At 40.1% G+C, this 15,460-nt stretch overlaps 1 protein-coding gene across 1 annotated transcript in view; it reads left to right on the top strand.

Moving 5' to 3' along the window:
* The window catches only part of LOC115380742 (ryanodine receptor 3), a 115,707-nt gene extending 102,258 nt beyond the window's left edge, over positions 1-13,449 (top strand). The window contains exons 82-104 of the mRNA XM_030081942.1: positions 94-167; positions 1,352-1,369; positions 2,009-2,089; positions 2,236-2,324; positions 2,440-2,568; positions 2,701-2,805; positions 3,447-3,528; positions 3,757-5,069; positions 5,345-5,400; positions 5,760-5,934; positions 6,102-6,188; positions 6,308-6,502; positions 6,941-7,071; positions 7,193-7,235; positions 7,421-7,548; positions 7,658-7,718; positions 7,807-7,953; positions 8,991-9,125; positions 9,942-10,098; positions 10,587-10,651; positions 10,787-10,887; positions 11,689-11,740; positions 12,387-13,449. Coding sequence (XP_029937802.1) covers positions 94-167; positions 1,352-1,369; positions 2,009-2,089; positions 2,236-2,324; positions 2,440-2,568; positions 2,701-2,805; positions 3,447-3,528; positions 3,757-5,069; positions 5,345-5,400; positions 5,760-5,934; positions 6,102-6,188; positions 6,308-6,502; positions 6,941-7,071; positions 7,193-7,235; positions 7,421-7,548; positions 7,658-7,718; positions 7,807-7,953; positions 8,991-9,125; positions 9,942-10,098; positions 10,587-10,651; positions 10,787-10,887; positions 11,689-11,740; positions 12,387-12,482 — 3,520 coding nt within the window. The 3' untranslated portion in view covers positions 12,483-13,449. The remainder of the gene's footprint in view (positions 1-93; positions 168-1,351; positions 1,370-2,008; positions 2,090-2,235; positions 2,325-2,439; positions 2,569-2,700; positions 2,806-3,446; positions 3,529-3,756; positions 5,070-5,344; positions 5,401-5,759; positions 5,935-6,101; positions 6,189-6,307; positions 6,503-6,940; positions 7,072-7,192; positions 7,236-7,420; positions 7,549-7,657; positions 7,719-7,806; positions 7,954-8,990; positions 9,126-9,941; positions 10,099-10,586; positions 10,652-10,786; positions 10,888-11,688; positions 11,741-12,386) is intronic.
* The last annotated feature ends 2,011 nt before the right edge of the window (positions 13,450-15,460 follow it).

The raw sequence follows: 15,460 nt of genomic DNA, 5'->3' as shown, positions 1-15,460 counted from the left end.
CATAAACAAGACTTTGCTTCCTTATTTCTAAACTGCAGCAACAGAACAGAAACATGTATGTAAATATGTATGTTTCTCTTTCATCCGTGTCAGTGTCCTGGACTTGAATGCTTTTGAGAGGCAAAACAAAGCAGAGGGTCTGGGGATGGTCACTGAGGAAGGATCAAGTAAGTTGGGGGGGTAAACTGGTAAACTGTCTATTTCAGGCTGGATATCTCTTTCAGGTCAACAGTGATCAGTCAGTATACTCTTGGGATGCCTTCAAATATATTGATATAAATAGAGAAATACATTGGTGACTATAATGTGGTATAGAAAAAAACATTATATATAGTTGCAGCCCATAATAATTGGATTTTTAGGTTGTTGCCATCCTTACCAAAGTGTGATTAATATCTATTCAGTTTGTATTCTTTGTTAAGGGCAAAATAGGCAAATCGTAGTTTAGATACAAGAAACCTGTCCATTACACTTAGTGTTGTTTCTACTTACTAAACCATAAACTTTTGTGATTACAGATTGTTCCAAATTGAAAATGAAATAGAGATATAGTGTATAGAGTTTGACTTCTGTAGTGTAAGGACTTTCTTCCACAGCAGCACGAAGATTTTTTTAATCAATCTATGTCACATCGCCATAACCACAGCACTCTTGTTTACCTTACCTCAACTATAGGACATCTTGCTGTGACATGATGTCTCTTTTGACTAATGATTGGCCCATGCTGGTTCTGGCATTGAGTGAGGCCATAATTGGCCGAAAGACACATGGTGCAGCATTAGCTTGACGACACATTTGCTCTTTAATTTGTTGATGGACAAGCTCATCTCCATGTCATGTGTGTCTCGTGTGTGTCATGTTGTATGTCATCATTGTCTGTGTATGTTTATCATGCAGGTGAACCTGTGCTACTGTATGTCTCAGTCCTGTCTAGGCCCTATCTGTCACTAAAAACAGTCACATCCACATGAAAATCTACATGTTCTGGTCTTTATTAGATCTGATGGGGTGCATACAGTATATAGATACCTTTTTCTCATGCATACTCATTTTCACCTCATAAGCCCAGGCATAAGTGATGGTGACTGTTAGTCCTGTACTTTTTCTTACAGTACCTGCAGTCTACAGTAAATACCTGCCCAGCGAGCAGACTGAATACTTAGTACTGTTAATAGTGACCGCATGTCAATGTCACAAAGTAATGTCAATATGTAGAGATATCTCTATAGACCTAACAGTATGTCCTGTTCCTACTTCTTCTGATTGAATCTCAATGTCTTCTCCTTTGCTTATGTCTGCTTTTTTTGTTTGTTTGTTTCTTCTGATCATGTTTTTAACTCATCGGTCGCAGTCAACGTGAGTGAGCGGGGTAAATACATGGTTTAGATTCTACTCATTTTACTTAATGCCGCCATTCTGATTGCTCTTCGTCCTGCTCCTTCCTGCCCCCATTCCCTCTCAACCCTTCCCCTCTTCTCCCTCCCTTGTCTTGAATGCGATATAACTCTATTAGTGCTCTGCACTGAAAGATGCATGCTCCTATGACATCTGGACAGATACCAATACATGGTCAGCTACCCCGAACTGACTCAAATGTCTCCCCCTCTCTTTGTATAAGAAGTTAGTGCTTGTTCTTTGTGTGGGATCTTGTATGTTTCTTAATGTTGATGATACTAACAAGCGTGTGAAAAAAATTTAATTTCCCAAAGCTTTGTTTGTAAGAAACAACAAAGCTTTGCTGATGTTAAACAACAAAGCTCAGTTTTATTCCTGTTATCAATAATCTTGTTTTCATTTTTGAAATGATGCACTGTATGATGTGTGTGTGTGTGTGTGTGCTCTGAGCACCAAATACAGTGCATATAGTTTTATGCTGCTTGAGGAGTAGAGAGCACCTTTATGATGCAGTGAAAGCAATGCAAGTCCTGGTGCCTGTACTGATATTTAATAAATGTGAAATGCTGAGTCTCTGAAAGGGACAGTCGTCAATCTCATTTCCTGTCCCTAGGTTCCAAGGTACTGCAGAATGATGAGTTCACTAAGGATCTTTTTAGGTTTCTGCAACTTCTCTGTGAAGGCCATAACAATGGTAAGTGGACATCTCTATTCCATTCACAAAATAAGGAACAAATTAACTTAAGCTGCACGTCTTTAACTCCGTTATTGTACAACCTCTCAATGTGAATTCCCTTGGATCTCTGCCATTAATCATTGTCTGTCTGTCTACATTAATAGATTTTCAGAACTTCCTGAGGACTCAGACAGGGAACACTACTACGGTCAACATCATCATTAGCACTGTAGACTACCTGCTAAGACTCCAGGTACAGTATCATCACAGACAGACAGCTTTTAGAACAGATTCATTCTGCTGTTCAGACAAGTTTTACTCTTTGACCCTCTTTCATGTGGTGCATATATTTACCTTTTGTCTGTCAGGAATCCATCAGTGATTTCTACTGGTACTACTCTGGTAAGGACATCATGGATGAGGCTGGTCAGAGGAACTTCTCTAAAGCACTAGCAGTGGCCAAGCAGATCTTCAACTCTTTAACTGAGTATATACAGGTACCACAACACACTGCATCTAAATAAGAACCAGTTGTAATTTCAGTCATATGAATGATATGAACATCCTTGTTTAAATATTGTTTGTTATTTGCCCTTCTCTGTATCTACACTATGCTTTGTCTGCTCCAGGGTCCATGTATTGGTAACCAGCAGAGTCTGGCTCACAGCAGGCTGTGGGATGCAGTGGTGGGCTTCCTGCATGTCTTTGCCAACATGCAAATGAAGTTATCTCAGGTATCTGTGTATGAATTCAGTTGTGTTGCAGTATGTCTTTTTAGCCATAGGCTCTTATAAAATATGTACAACCACTAGAGGTCTCTCCAAGCTCAAGAATAACCCCAGGCAACTGCAATGCAATTGCAGGCTTGCTACTCATGACTCCATCTATATGTACTCCCTTCCCAATAAGCCAGGTGTGAGATGAGAACACTGTCCAGCCACACAACATTGTTTCATATTCATCAGAAAGGTTGCGATTCATTCTGGTTTCTGATTGTAGAAACCAGAATGACAGAGAGGACAGGCAGAAGGGTTTGAGTTGATCTCATCGAAGTACGCTTCAGATTTATGATAGGCTGAAAGCAAGCTCCATGGAGACCCTAAATGAGCCAGTCTGACCTAGCCATCTGCTCCTGGACAGTAAAATAACATTAACCCTGGCACTGATGGATGGATATAGCCTAGAACGGCCCTCTGGGCCCTGACAGAGTCCTAGTGGGTCCTCATGATCTGAGGCAGCCTTGATCTCTCCAAATGCCACTCAGGGATATTAAACAGGGTGGCACTGCCCTTAGTTGGAGACCATCACTCTCTAATCTATGTGACATAGTGTGGTGTGAGCCTTATAAAGTTGCCATTATTTCACCTCCTAACAGGATTCCAGTCAAATTGAGTTATTGAAGGAGCTGCTAGACCTGCAGAAGGACATGATCGTCATGATGCTCTCTCTTCTCGAAGGTGTGCTCATTGCTGACTCACTGAGACCAAATGAGATTTGCCAGCAACATTAACTTCAAGGATATTGCTTCTTTTATGATTTACAGAATTTAACAGATTTGTTTGCTCAGAATGTTTTGAATTTAATTAGATATTTAGCAACTTTGCTTACTCAGGATGGGGAGCGTTGCTTTTTATTGTGTGTACTGAAAAACCTCTCTTTTGATGACCTTTTTCATTAATTAACAGGTAATGTTGTCAATGGTACCATTGGCAAACAAATGGTGGACACCTTGGTGGAATCCTCTAGCAATGTTGAGATGATCCTCAAATTCTTTGACATGTTCCTCAAGTTGAAGGACTTGACAACCTCAGACAGCTTCAAGGATTATGACCCTGACAGCAAGGGGGTTATCTCAAAGAAGGATTTCCAGAAGTCCATGGAGAACCAGAAACAGTACTCTCAATCTGAGATTGAATTTCTTCTCTCCTGTGCTGAAGCTGATGAAAATGACATGTTCAACTATGAGGAGTTTGTAGAAAGATTTCATGAACCAGCCAAGGACATTGGTTTTAATGTAGCTGTGCTGCTAACCAATCTGTCTGAACACATGCCTCATGATGCTCGCCTGTCGACATTCCTTGACTTGGCTGAGAGTGTTCTCAGCTACTTTGAGCCTTATCTGGGTCGTATTGAGATCATGGGTGGAGCCAAACGCATTGAGAGAGTCTACTTTGAAATCAGTGAGTCAAGTCGCACCCAGTGGGAAAAACCTCAGGTCAAGGAGTCCAAACGTCAGTTTATCTTTGATGTGGTCAATGAAGGCGGAGAGAGTGAGAAGATGGAACTATTTGTCAACTTTTGTGAGGACACAATTTTTGAAATGCAGCTAGCATCTCAAATTTCAGACCCAGACCCCGTAGAGCGGCCAGAGGAGGATGAATATGACAAAGAGAGTTTGGTGGAAGAACATGAGGAAGAAGAGGAGGAGATTGTGATGTTTGAGTCTTCCTCAGCTTTTACAATCGCTTGCATTTCCATGAGAAAGAGCCTAGGACACTTCCGCCAACTGCTCACCCTGAAGAGCATGAAGCGGCAGTACAGAAAATTCAGGAAGATGACCATGAAGGAGATGGTGCGAGGCTTCTTCTCGTTCTTCTGGGTGATCATCACAGGCCTCTTCCACTTCCTCTACAGCCTAGTTTGGGGTTTCTTCCACATCCTGTGGACCACAATGTTTGGAGGTGGCCTTGTTGAGGGGGCTAAGAATATGAAGGTGACAGACATTCTGGGAAACATGCCAGATCCCACTCAGTTTGGAATCCATGGGGATGTACTAGAGACTGAGAAGATGGAGGCGAATGAGGCATCATCTTTGGCAGAGATGGGCCAGATGGCTCAGGGTGATGCAGCAGAGGCGGACCTGATGGCTGAGTTGCTCAACATTCAGCCCAAGAAGGAGGGCAAGCATGGCACTGAACCAGGATTGGGGGATGTGTCAGAAGTGGTGGTGGGGGATGCTCCATCCATAGCCAGTGCTGTCAAGCAGAAGAAGGCACAGGTCAGCAATGATGCTGAATCAGAAAGGAAACATTTTAAAATAAATGATCAGTCTCAACTAGTAACATTTTGTTATCTAATAAGCCCTTGTCTTGGCTGATAACAGCACTGATCTTGTAGTAGTTGTAAGAGATTTGTAATTATACTAGCACAAAATAGTTCTACTTCAATAAGATTTATCTGTTTGTGTTTATTAAATAGTTTGCGAACATTTAATTTAATAAGTTCTTGAAAGTAACTAATATTTGAAATAATATTTCATTTGTTGTAAAGGAGGCTGCAAAGAGGAGAGCTGCTAACGGAGACTACAAGTCTGACTCAGAGAAAGCAGAGTGAGTGATCCCACAGTGTCCTTCATCCTCAATGGGATTACAACAAGTGATTTGATTTTTAGTATGAACACAATCATCCTAGCCTCTCAGCTATCTAACAGGATTTAGTTATCTCCTGGTGGGATGTGAACTGATGCTGAGGGATTAGAGTCAAGAGTGGCCCTTTGTGTATTTTCAAGTATGTTTGTGTGTAAGTGCCCGTGTGTGTGTATGTGTGCATGCATACTGTACATTTTATGCACCCCATATGTTTGTAAGTGCTTCTCTGAGCATGTTGCTACATAGTTAATGTAAGTGTGTGTAAGACCGTGCAGAAATCTGTGTTAGGCTGTCACTCACAGTAAATGTTTCTGCTCCAGTTCAGAAGATGGTGAGAAGAAGGACCATGACAAGACCAAAGAGGAGATTCCTCCAGAACCCTCAGCAGAGGAGAAGAAAGTTCCCAAGAGGAGGCCTGGCCAGAAGAAAGAGCCGCCAGAGGCCTTCATGGCCAGCTTCTTTGCTGGCTTGGAAATCTACCAGACCAAGATGTTGGTCAGATATTTCACTCTTTTGCACAATGATGTAAAAAGTGTAGAGTCTTAGTTATTAGTTTAGATTAAGCAGATTAGAAAAGCACAAATCAATTAATCATGTGAAATATTTTTGGTTGTTACACAACATATAGCCTATGACTGATAAGAAAATAATTATCTTTACAGAACTACCTTGCCAGAAATTTCTACAACCTTCGCTTCCTGGCACTTTTTGTTGCCTTTGCCATCAACTTCATTCTTCTGTTCTACAAAGTAAGCTTATCATAACATTATGCATGAGTTGAATACTGTTGGTAGACTCTACTTTGGTAAATACATTAAAATGTCTTGTTTATCTGAAGGTGACCGGTGAATGTCTTGTTTATCTGAAGGTTACTGGTGATGACTCGGATGAGGAAGACCCATGGAATGGTCGAGGTAGAGCTGGGGAGGGGGAAGAGGAAGGTGTTATTGAATACTTTGTCCTGCAGGAGAGCACAGGCTACATGGCACCAACGCTACGCTTTCTGGCAATACTGCACACTATCATATCCTTCCTATGTGTCGTGGGATACTACTACCTGAAGGTACAGTAGCACCCACAAATGTGCACACATGTATTAATATAACAACAATATAATAACAACAGCAACAACAACAACAACAACAACAACAACAACAATAATAATAATAATAATAATATACTAACATGGTTATTATAGCTTTTTCTGTTGTCATATACTTTTCAATCATTATTTCAGTTTAGTTTAAGTTTCAAAGTGAGTTGTAGTTTAGGTAATTGTAGTCTATGTTTTATTTGCAAGGTACTAGTTTCAGTCAGTTAAGTCAATGCTAAATCACATAAGGCAGAAAAGGTCTGGTTGAAACTTTCAGGCATGTTGCACTTCTCACCACAATCAGTGATGTCACAGCAGCTATGTTTCAGCAGCTGTGATAGCTGCCATGACATCACTGATTTTAGTTCATCTACTTACTGATGCAACCTACTTCCATGCGTGTCCAAGGTTCCCCTGGTAGTGTTCAAGCGGGAGAAGGAAATAGCGAGGAAGCTGGAGTTTGATGGACTCTACATCACCGAGCAGCCCTCAGATGATGACATCAAGGGACAGTGGGACAGACTGGTCATCAATACCCCGTAAGCCTTACAGGAGGGGGGGAAACGATTATCAAAAGCTACAGTTTAGATGATTAAAGTTATGAGAAGCTCTTATAAACAGAGGTTGGATCCTGATTTGTTTTTGTATTGTATTTAACAGTTCCTTTCCCAACAACTACTGGGACAAATTTGTCAAACGCAAAGTAAGTGGTTTATATAATTCATTCGGTCTAATAAAAAATGCATGTAAATCCACCACTTGATAAACAAAACAAAAAAACAAAAACATATTTAGCTGCATTATTGCTAAACCATTTCTGGAACTTACAGTTCACAACTACAGCATGATCTTCTTTTCATGTTTTTGCTATTTTGCTGCTATGTGCAGGTGATCAACAAGTATGGAGATCTGTATGGGGCAGAGAGGATAGCAGAGCTGCTTGGACTGGACAAGAGTGCCCTGGATTTCAACCCTACAGAGGAGACTGTCGCCAAGGAGGCTTCACTGGTGTCCTGGTGAGAGATTTTCCTGCAGGGTGGATAGAGAACAGACAGGCCAGGCATTATTGAAGGGAGGTCACGTAGAAACTAAGCAACTCTCCCATCAACCCATCTCTTTTGACAGGTTGAGCTCGATCGATACAAAGTACCACGTCTGGAAAATGGGGGTGGTGTTCACAGACAATGTGAGTTGATGCTTTGATTGCTGTGGTTATATGAATGGTTGAGTGAATAGGTCAATTTAGTGTTCTCTTCATTTGGTTTCTTTACTAGTCATTCCTGTATCTGGTATGGTACACCACAATGTCCATCCTGGGCCACTACAACAATTTCTTCTTTGCTGCCCATCTGCTGGACATCGCCATGGGCTTCAAGACTCTCCGCACGATCCTCTCCTCTGTCACACACAACGGCAAACAGGTGAGGAGCAGGATGCAGGTCCACTGCCAAGCAGCAGGGGTCACTGCAGAGTTAGTGGTTGGCATTGCGTAGTACCCCACCACCAGTCTCTGCTACTGAGGCAGCCTCTGTTGTTTGTGCCCCTGCAGCAAAGCCTCAAGCCAGTTTTCATCCCCACTTCCATACTCTTTGGCAAAAGTGCATGGGAGCTCACCAATGTGACTGAAGCTCATTCATGTCACATTGGTGACACTTTAGGTATTCAAGTAAAAATCCCTGTTGTCTTCTTGTCCAGACTGAACTCATTTATTTACATAATAATCAGGCATGACAGCATGCAGTGAAATCTAACTGCGATCTGTTGTCTGTTTTTGAAACAGTAGGCTACAGAATTGAACAGACAACATAACTTCAAGTAGAATCAACTCCATATCATATAGCTGAATTCCAAAAAGTAAAATTGGGGTTATTGACTCATTTATTTGCACTTTTACCTGCATTACATTTGCATTGGGGCTGACCACTACTGAGACATTTGCTCTGCTCTGAGACTTTGTTTCAAAGACGCATGACCCTCTTGGACCTCTTGCTGTGCCTTGTGGTATACCAGGAAAATTAAAAATATCCTGAGGTTGGAGCCAAGATTTGGGTTAATTAAATCTCAATTCAGACTGTCAGTTTAGGCTGTGAAAAGTCCTATTCTGAAAAACATTTGATATGAGATCCAACCCAATGGCAAATGACTTAAAATAATGATATATCACTAGAAAATCAAAGGGCAATTTGTGTTGATATTTTTAGCCGATTAATTAGAAACCAAATTAACCCGAGCCTGGTGCTGGGTAAAGCTAGAAACCACCTTTTTATTCACTTCCAAATTAGAGTAGAAATTCAGATACCTCCTCCCTTTGTCTCTCTCCTCACATTAATACAGAGAAACAAGAGGAATGACAAAAACCATCAGTCAAAATCAGTATCTGAATCATGCCAAATTAAGTATATACACAAGAATTTTGTACTGGTATTTTACTGATTGACATGTATGTGTCTTCCTGTAGCTGGTGCTGACCGTGGGCCTGCTGGCTGTAGTGGTCTATCTCTACACTGTGGTGGCCTTCAACTTCTTCAGGAAGTTCTACAACAAGAGTGAGGATGAGGATGAGCCGGATATGAAGTGTGATGACATGATGACTGTAAGTGTCATTGATGAGAAATTAATAAGACAATACATTGCATATCTACAGTCAGTACAGTCAGAATTTTTATGTAACCTATGTAATCTACCATGGGTAATGTTACTGTGGACTCTTTTAGTTTTTTAGTTCAGCTCCACTACACAGCGATGCACACATTTACACTTGTTAGCATCCCAGTATGGAAGCACCACTGAGGTTAAGTACCTTGCTCAAGGGCACTTCACTGGTAGCTGTTAAGGGAGAAGCATGCCTCACTTTGCTTTGCTGAACAAGAATTTCCAGACAAGGGAATTTGCCTTTGATGCCTCCTTTTAATTCTATAACCTGCTAAATCTTGACAAGACTGTATAATCCTTCACCACAGACACAATAGTAGAGCAATTATTAAGCAAACCTGATCATTTTGAAACATTCCTGTCCAATCCCACTTGTACTCATACTCAAGCATGCATTTGGACTGACAACTGGCCTAATACAATCATATGAAATTATACCATACTATGCAATATCATGCCATACAGTATGATAAAACTTCATTGTCTGTCTTGCTGAGAAATTTGCCTTGCACCATTAGAGTGCCATAATGTCACATATACACAAAAAACACGTTTAGGAAATGCATCTAAATACATTGACATGCCAGAAGTATGCTTATATACAAAGATATTGCATATTTATAAATACTTGTGGTTAACACTGACATCACACTGTCACTCACATTAACCACTGGGCCTCATGCTCAATCCCACCCTCGTGCTTTTTGGTCACTCATCATCAAGATAACTTTTCTCACTATCCTTGTGTTTTCCACAGTGCTATCTATTCCACATGTACGTTGGTGTGAGGGCAGGAGGCGGCATCGGGGATGAGATTGAGGACCCCGCGGGCGACCCTTATGAGCTCTACCGCATCCTCTTTGACATCACTTTCTTCTTCTTTGTCATCGTCATCCTCCTGGCCATCATCCAAGGTAGGCTCTGGCATTATATCATATTATACACCCACAGACATGGTGGTTTTTGTGCAGGAAGGTGTTCAGAGCACCCAATCACCTAACAAAATGAACCTCAGGTACTGTGTGGACTCACCATCATCCTGCTATCTGTGGATATACTGTATCTTGTAGAGACACAAGATTGGCTACATAAAGAGAGGCGAAATAGGTTTGATGGTCTTTCCCACCATACAAAACCCCTTTTTGTCTAAGCCTAAATTTCCAGCAATATAGTGTTACTATACTACATACACACACAGATACATCACAACTGTAATCTACCCGCTGTGTGTAGTCTCCCACAAATACAAACAGGCTGATATTCCTTACAGTTTGCCATATTCTTCATCACCAAATACACCCTGCCCTTCCTATGTGTAGGAAATGAGAGGTGTAAATTTGTGGTTGGATCGATTTCCCCAAGTATATATGATACGCTCATTGTGATCCCTATGTGGTTACAGGTTTGATTATCGATGCCTTTGGAGAGCTGCGAGACCAACAGGAACAAGTCAAAGAGGATATGGAGGTGAGAGCAGATTTCATTTTCGCTTGCAAAAATTGTCGGAATATGCTCTAGCACATTGGATCACCAAAAATACCACGCGCTTTATAATCCAGACAACCAGGAGACCATCAGCTATGAATGTCTTTTAACTTTCAGACCAAATGTTTCATCTGTGGCATCGGCAACGACTACTTTGACACAACACCTCACGGCTTTGAGACTCACACCTTACAAGAGCACAACTTAGCCAACTACCTGTGAGTATCCCTCCCCAAACATGTAATGAAATTCACGATCCAATCATTTGCTTTTACTTTGAGGTTCAGTTACAATTTATTCATCATTCGTTCTATTTAGTAACAGTGATTTAACCTCATGATTGATAGTTCCTCTACATTGTAACAGTATTAGTGCCAAAGATACTAATGGCCCCAGTGATCTCTCTCTCTCTCTCTCTCTCTCTCTCTCTCTCTCTCTCTCTCTCTCTCTTTCTCTCTCTCTATTTCTTTATAATGCCCCTGACAATAGAGAGTCTCAGGCCATTTGCTCTCATAGTCAGCTGGCCGGAGGATGTGAGACTGACCTCATTATCCCCGTTCATTACTATTTAATGCCATGAACTTCACTGGAAAATGGGTTTGTGATAGCGTGCTCTCATACAGTATTCATCATGATTTGGCGTGCTGTGATGCCCACAGAGATACTGCAGCCCGTTGTCATTTGCATTGGAATTGGGAAACAGGTGAGGGAGGGGAGATAGGATGGTGTTACTTTGTTTAGACACTTGCGTCAGAAATTGTGAAGCCTCCTAGTAACACAGAGCTGCAACATACCTTTGAAAAACTTTGTCATAGATGTTGAAATCCATTCCTTTTCCCTCCTATATGTCATGGTTGGACCATGGAAGTTGAATTCAGTTGAATTCAGTTTCTATGGGTTGGGCGTCTTGGTACAAAACTGAATCAAAGAATCCCTGCAATGAGAGTGAAAGTAGTTTCTCACGACTCCTCTTGGCTTGGTATTTTTGTTTTGTGTGATTGGTTTGACTTTCTCAACAGGTTTTTCCTGATGTACCTAATCAACAAGGATGAGACAGAGCACACTGGCCAGGTGTGATGCAACAGTAATTACTTTCTCATGAAATAATCAATAATCAATCAATAACACTAAGCCACTATTGAACGATCTTGTCAGTGTACATGTTAGTAAAATATCATTACTTGCTGTTCATGCATATGCTAGTGCCTTTACAGTAGGCCTAACTGATACATAGGCACCATGTTAATGCAAAAAGTTTGAAAACAATAACAATACTAGTGTTTTTATTATTATTTTTTTAATAGCATCAGTTCTTATGTAACCCTAGCCAATGTTGCAGTCATGCTTAAAGGACTGTAAATCAAGTAGACAAGCCTTCATAAGGGAATCTATCCTTAAAGATTTTGAGTGTTCACTGAACAAAGTAAACACTTAAATGCTTTTTAACTTGACTTGCACTACGAAGAGTACCTTGGAGATTCTCCCTCTTTTTTCCTCATCTATTTTGTTAACCCCTACCCAAAGACTAGTTTATCAGTAATTTTTATTTACAAATTGATTGAAGTAATTTCTGTTTGCTTGTTATAGGGAAAGAGATTTCTGTTTTTTGCCATGGTACTGTATCAAGAAATATGGAATATGAGTGGTACTGGTAACAAATTTGCATTGTAGAAATTTATTGATATGTTTGTGTGGCTGGGTGTGTGTCTGCCATCAGGAGTCATATGTTTGGAAGATGTACCAGGAACGTTGCTGGGATTTCTTCCCAGCTGGAGATTGCTTCCGGAAGCAGTACGAGGATCAGCTTGGATAAAACAGATCTCGACACTTCTGTCGACAATGGGAGAGCTGCAGGGATTTGTAGTCCCACGCACAACTGTTGGACTACAACCACACACACTCATCCCCCAACTGTGGACTGGCCTAAGGAGAGACACGACAAAGCTTCGTTTTTTTAATAAAAACAAGAGAAACATCTCCCACCAAAGTCAGATGTACCCTTGTCACCTTTGGTACAGTGCCAATCCTATTAGAAATGACCTACAACTTGCCCAGACATTTTGGTTTTCAGTTTTGGGACTTTTCTCTCGTTTTGACAACGTGTTGCCTTTTACTCCACATAACCCCAAACCATTGCACAATTTTTTTGTCTTTTTGAGAAACACTGGGTTGTGTGGGGTTATGGGACAATGTGTGAGTCATATTATGCACAAGAACCCAACTTCAATATTTTGAGAATGTTGAACTTGAGACTTAATGCCAAAAGACAAGTGCAGGAGTACAGTAGATTTACATAGTGCGCAGAAATGTGATTTGAGAAGAGTTTTTCAAAATGTTGTAACATTGCATATTGAGATGAAGTATTAAAATTAAGTGGTAAAAAGGTTTATTATATAGGATAAAAAAAAAATGCCTAAAAGTTTTCATCAAGTGCCTTACAGTACTGTATCTACATTACAATAAAGCTATGCAAAACTTTTGTTTTTTTCTTTATTGTATGTAAGTACAGTAGTTTACCTGGAGCAGCGATACGTAGCTGTCCAGATGTAGTTTGTGGCTGATGTTTTTCATTTGAACACGGACGAACAGCATCAGTTTTTATTTATTTTCTTGCTGAATGAAGCATCTGAACTGCAAACATTCATGGTACAAAGTGTATAAATGACACTTGTCAAAGATCTACCATGTCAGAATTTACTGAACACCTTTAAACAAGAACAAAAACAAAATTGCTATTGTATGGCCATTTGTATGTAGTAGCTTTGCTGAATTGTGCATTTCTTTTGATGGAAAAATAAAGAAATCAATGCAAGAAGCTTTCATTGCACTGCTGTTTCTGGGGATCACTAAAATTTTATTTGGTGTTTTAATGGCCAGTGCCAAAGTGTGTTTCATTTTTAATATTTAGAACTATTCAAACAAAGTCTCATCAGTGTAATGAACAATCTGCGAGTGTTTATGCCATATTAAAATCCTCAGTCAATTCTCCAGCCCGTTGATGCTGGCAGCATAACGTCACAACCTTGCAAATTACTTCAGGTCTTAAAACTGTGACACAGTGAGTCATTTCAGTTCCAAACCCAGCGTGATACAGAGGCTGGCTCGATGGCTCATCCAGGTCTTTTCAAAATAAGATACCTTGTGTGTGCAATAACGGTTTCAGTTGCCCAAATGCCAGCACTTTATCAACATATTCAATCATGTCTATAGTTTTCAATTATGGTATTATAATATGCAGTGATTGAGGAGATGTCTGCTCCTTGCTGGTCAGAGGGGCAGGACAGGTTCTCAGCAGGCTGTCTGATGGGAGTTTTAGTGCCGTTACCCATGGTGCCACCTGTCAGCTCACATCATGTCACCACACCTCAGGCACCACACAGTGCTGGGCCTGCTGCTGAGAGCAGCTCTGCCTCCTCAACTCACCAACTTAAACCTGCAAACAGCACTGGCATGATGAATGGACTTTACAGTTCCAACATATTATTATGAGGGAAGACTTTATAAGATTAAAAAGTGGATAATTGCCATTGTCTCCATACAGTTAATAACATCTATAGCATTAACAATGTAATTACAGTGGTATATCTCACTTACTGTTTTTAATTCTAGTTCTGGCACAGTTTCCAGAATTTACTACATTTGTCAAGTGCGCTGTGTAAAGCAAAGGCAATAAGAGAGGAGGTGCAATTTTAAGTTTTAGATATTCTGTTTTGTAACAACCTCACAGGTTCCTGCATTATTTAGTGCATTATGTACCCATTAGGGCAACTGAGAACAACAGTTGTGTAGAAAATCACTGACATGATTGTTCTCCATAACTTAACATAATGAAAGCTGTGGGAATCCGTTCTCAATATGATAAAGTAACAATTAAGCAATTAAATGAGTGAAGACAAATTATACCTATTAAGTTTTAGCTTCCCATTGCTCAGTCTGAGGAGGCAGCAAATGGCAAAAAGCTAAGTACCGTGGTTGGCCCTTCATTTTTCTCTCTTTGATGGCTTACTGTGTGAATTTATGTATGAGCAGATTAATATTTCAGCAAATACCAGGATAATTGACATTGTCAATTTGAGAAGGAGCACTGAAAAGCAACTGAAAGAGGAAAATTGAAAATTTAAATAGAAAAAAACGACCAAGGGATAACAGTAATGATAATATCATTGTGCGAGGGTGTTTGTAATGTGCTCTGAATAAGTATATGTAGAGATTTTAATGGGTAGCATTTGCCAACAGATGTGCTGATTCTTTCAGAACTCATCATGACTCAAAATATAAATGTGTTTTTAAGAAATAATTCACAAACACTAGAAATTAAGCATTTGGTATTCTTCACCCCATTACCTTTAAAGTCATACAGCTTTCAGTCCTTGGATCAACATATAGATGGATCAGTTTCACAGTGAAAAATGTATTTAGTCTGTTCACTCAAAGAAAACATGCTAAATACTGTGAAAAGTATCTTATCATAGGACAACATCCTCCTGCATAGCAGAGCAGAGTCGCAGTATTTCATTTTCTCCACTTATTTTTAAGACTTTGAAGAAGTTTTTTTAGCAGGGGGCTGATTTGTTTGACACTGATATATTTTTAACTATCATTTCTTGATGACTTGTTATTTATCATTGTGAAAAGAAAAACAACTCACTCGGGGTGGGGATGTGACATTACTTGCTGTTATAGAGGAGATGAGTATGATAGAATATTTGATTCAATATGGCTACTTGGGCATATGCAAATGGGTTATTAAGCGTTCATGGAAACATTTTGATGAGTTTGATTTGATTACCA

Source organism: Myripristis murdjan, chromosome 22, assembly GCF_902150065.1.
Source record: "Myripristis murdjan chromosome 22, fMyrMur1.1, whole genome shotgun sequence".
In the NCBI taxonomy this organism is placed as follows: Eukaryota; Metazoa; Chordata; class Actinopteri; order Holocentriformes; family Holocentridae; genus Myripristis; species Myripristis murdjan.
The sequence above is the reverse complement of the archived record's forward strand: the minus strand, read 5'-3'. Positions and strand labels throughout refer to the sequence as shown.